Source organism: Octodon degus, unplaced genomic scaffold (assembly GCF_000260255.1).
Source record: "Octodon degus isolate 3935 unplaced genomic scaffold, OctDeg1.0 scaffold00100, whole genome shotgun sequence".
Lineage (NCBI taxonomy): Eukaryota > Metazoa > Chordata > Mammalia > Rodentia > Octodontidae > Octodon > Octodon degus.
The window spans coordinates 9,369,164-9,372,545 of NW_004524676.1; the positions used below are offsets into that span (position 1 = coordinate 9,369,164).

The 3,382-nt window shown below is 43.1% G+C and overlaps 1 protein-coding gene across 1 annotated transcript in view; it reads left to right on the plus strand.

The window, feature by feature from the left end:
- Positions 1-3,382, plus strand: part of Iars (isoleucyl-tRNA synthetase) — a 76,963-nt gene that overhangs the window by 59,632 nt on the left and 13,949 nt on the right. Inside the window, exons 28-30 of the mRNA XM_004638672.2 lie at positions 800-895; positions 2,060-2,236; positions 2,906-3,011. Of these exons, the coding sequence (XP_004638729.1) occupies positions 800-895; positions 2,060-2,236; positions 2,906-3,011 (379 nt within the window). The remainder of the gene's footprint in view (positions 1-799; positions 896-2,059; positions 2,237-2,905; positions 3,012-3,382) is intronic.

The following is a 3,382-nucleotide window of genomic DNA, read 5'->3' on the forward strand; positions in this document are numbered from 1 at the left end:
AAAAAAAAAAAAAAACTTTTTAAAATTGTTGTAATTAAAATATTGGGTCCATAGGGCCAGCCAAATAGCTCAGCAGATTAAAGCACCTACAAGCTGGTGTAGCAACCTGGGGTTCAATCACTAGTCCTGCTATGGTGGCCCCTCCCCCAGGGCGCACCGAGATAGCGATTAAGACTGGATGTGGTGGTTTGTGCCTATAATCCCAGCTCTTGGGAGGCTGTAAATAAGCAGATCACTAAAAGTCCAGTCTAGTAGTGAGACCCTGAACACCCTGTAGACCCTTCCCTTAAATACAAATATAAGTAAATAATATTGGGTCCATTCTAGAATTTGTGTTTTGAATCATGCTGACAAAAGATGAGAAGAGATCATAGAGTAAAAAAATTACTTGAAAGAAATTGGCTAATTTGAAACCTTTGGTCCATTTTTGTGGTATGGAATGTTTGCTGTTCCTGGAGGGTCATGATTATTGATCGTAATTACTAGAAGAGCTGGTACTATTTATTAGATGGCCAAAAGAGAGTTATGAAAGGGGTATCCTAGGGCTCCTGTGGAAAGCACCCTACCAAGAAAAGGCTGTGTCTTTCTCCAGAGGTGGAGGATAACTGATTACAAAGAAGTACCTAAATGAAACAGAAACTAAGTTAAGCGTACTTCCTTGCTCAGTAAAGTGAATAAACAGTGTCGCATTATCGACTTGACAGAACTTAGTTTTACATAGCATTTTGCTGGGTTGCAGGCAGTGTTGTTCCTACAAACCCGGTGTTTGAGCGTCATCATGTGCCCTATCCTTCCACAGGCCTTGGTTCTTTTAGATGTCACTCCTGACCAGTCAATGTTGGATGAAGGAATGGCTCGGGAAGTTATCAATCGCATCCAGAAACTTCGCAAGAAGGTTAGTTTATGAGCTTAAAAGCAAGCTACAGCTCACTATTTGTTTTGTCTCAGTTATTAGGGAGGACAGTAGAAGCAGATGATATTAGTCATAGTGATCCATTATGATCCCCATTGCATTATCCATTCAGATTGCGCTGTGCAGGCAAGACAGGCCCCTTGGCCTTTCTACTTACACAGTTCCACGCGGGATCTGGCTGTTTGTTTCTCTCTTTTTTGCACTAGGAATCACCTTCAGGACTTCATATTTGACAGGCAGGTGCTGCACCACTAAGCTAAATCCCTAACCTGGCTCTTTGTTATTCTAAGAGCTCTCAGGCAACCTATGCACCTTTCCATCTTTTTTGGTTCCCTCTGGATTCCACAAGATCATCACTGGATAGTTTGTTCTCTGACTAGGGCATAAGGTAATGAGAGGTGACAGCGTGGTCGGGGTGAGAGCCCTTCTAGCCGCAGGGAGAGCTTTCTGGATCTGGACCGAATGGGGTGGTTTTTCCTCACTGGGGAGTGGAGGAAAGCATACTAAGCCCATTACCTACAGAGCACCATGAGAGGGTCAGGAAGCACTTACTCTGAGGCAGCTTTTTGAGTGAGGGCTCCTACACATCTTGCCCAGGCCAGGCCTCTGAGATCTATGGGCCAGAGTCTGAGGAGGCCTCTCCTGCAGGTGAACAGGGTACTTGTGTGCTCTGTTCTAGTTTAGAGTTTTCTATGTGAATTCTAGGTCATTCCTGTGTGTCAGCTTTCATGAGGGCCTCATTGTGCTAAGAAGAGCCATGTACCCTTCCCACACAAGCAGAGCAGTTGGTGCTATAAGTAACTCTGGCAGAAGAGCAGGCATAGCTTTCCATCACAAGTAAGCTAGGATCACCAGTCTTTTTTTTTTTTTTTTCATGGTTTGTACTTTTTTTAACTTCTAAAAATTTTATTAGTGCATACTTGCAGTGCATGCAGTTTGTAATCACCTTTGGGAGTGGGCACATACACATTCTACAGCTTGTTTCGAAGTCCTCCTCCCCTTTCCTCGTCCTTCATGCCTCCTCCTCTGATTTGCTATTATTAAGCTTAGCTCATGTTATGGCAAATGTTTGCATCATTGAGATCATCGGATTCCATGCCTAACAGTTGTGCTTCTCTTTTCACATTGCCATATATATGCGTTCAGTACAATCTGGTTCCCACTGATGAAATAACAGTGTATTATAATGCAAAGTCCGAAGAGAGGTATCTGAATAAAATTATTGAAAGCCACACAGAGTTCATATGTGCCACCATAAAGGCTCCCTTGAAACCGTATCCAGTTTCTGCATCAGAAGAAATCCTTATTAAAGAGAAAACACAGGTAAGTTCTGAGATTTGCTGGACTACTAAAGGACTTTTTAAGCCCACATAGTTGCATCTTGATTTTCTGGCCCTCGGGAAAGGGGGGTACAATTCTTAGTCCTGCAGTACTGCTCTGGGTGGTGCTGGGAAAGGAATCGAGAAGAGTAAAGGAGCGAAGACCGACATGCTGTCACAGTAGTTCTGGGAAACAGCCAGGAGGGGATCTGAGGTTTGCGAGGAGATCAAATGGTTCATTTTCTTGTCTTATTCCTACTTTATCTGAGTCAAAAAGACAGACAAGCAGGCACTGAAAAGGGGCCGGGGAGATGGCTCAGTGGAGTAAGCGCTTCCCTGGCAAGCGCAAGGGCCTGAGTTCAATCCCCAGTTCTGCCAAAAAAAAAAAGGAGGCACTGAAAATGGCTCTTTCCTTTCAGTAGGCCATAATTCATTTTCATAATTCATCAGGTAGTTTTCCTTTTCTATTTTGCATATTACTTTTCAAAATTAGCATATAGTATATAATCAGAAAATTTACACTTTTAAAAGGACAAGAAGTGAAAATGGGGGTATAAATGGTAGCATTTGGCACCCAGAGCCTTTGTCCTCCCTAAGCAGTCTGTGTGTTGCTTTGTGGTGTGGCACACTGCAGTTGAATGATGAAGCTAATCATGTGTTGTCCTTCCCTCAGTTAAAGGGGTCTGACCTGGAAATCACATTCACCAGAGGGTTTTCCGATCCTGGTCCAGCTTGTGCATATGTCAATCTTAACATCTGTGCAAATGGCAGGGAACAAGGTAAGAGTAGATGAATTCCATAGCTTGTGTGACATGTTTTACACTGCTGGAAATTTTTCCTCTCATAAAGGATGATAAAACTAGATAACTTTCTTTTTAACTGTCATTAAAATGAACCCAGGGCTAGGGAGATAGCTCAGCGGTTGAAGTCCCTGCCTGGCAAGCTCAAGGTCCCGAGTTCGATCCCCAATACCACACACACAAAAAATGAACCCATTGAAGTAAATAAGGAATGTGCACTTGGAGGAAGTTATCAGGCTTCATTTTCACAACTGAGTCTATTTGAGTGCCCTGTATAAATAGAAAAACAAACATAAGAGGGCTGGAGTGATGGCTCAGTGGTCTAAAGCACCTACTTGAAACAAGCTTGC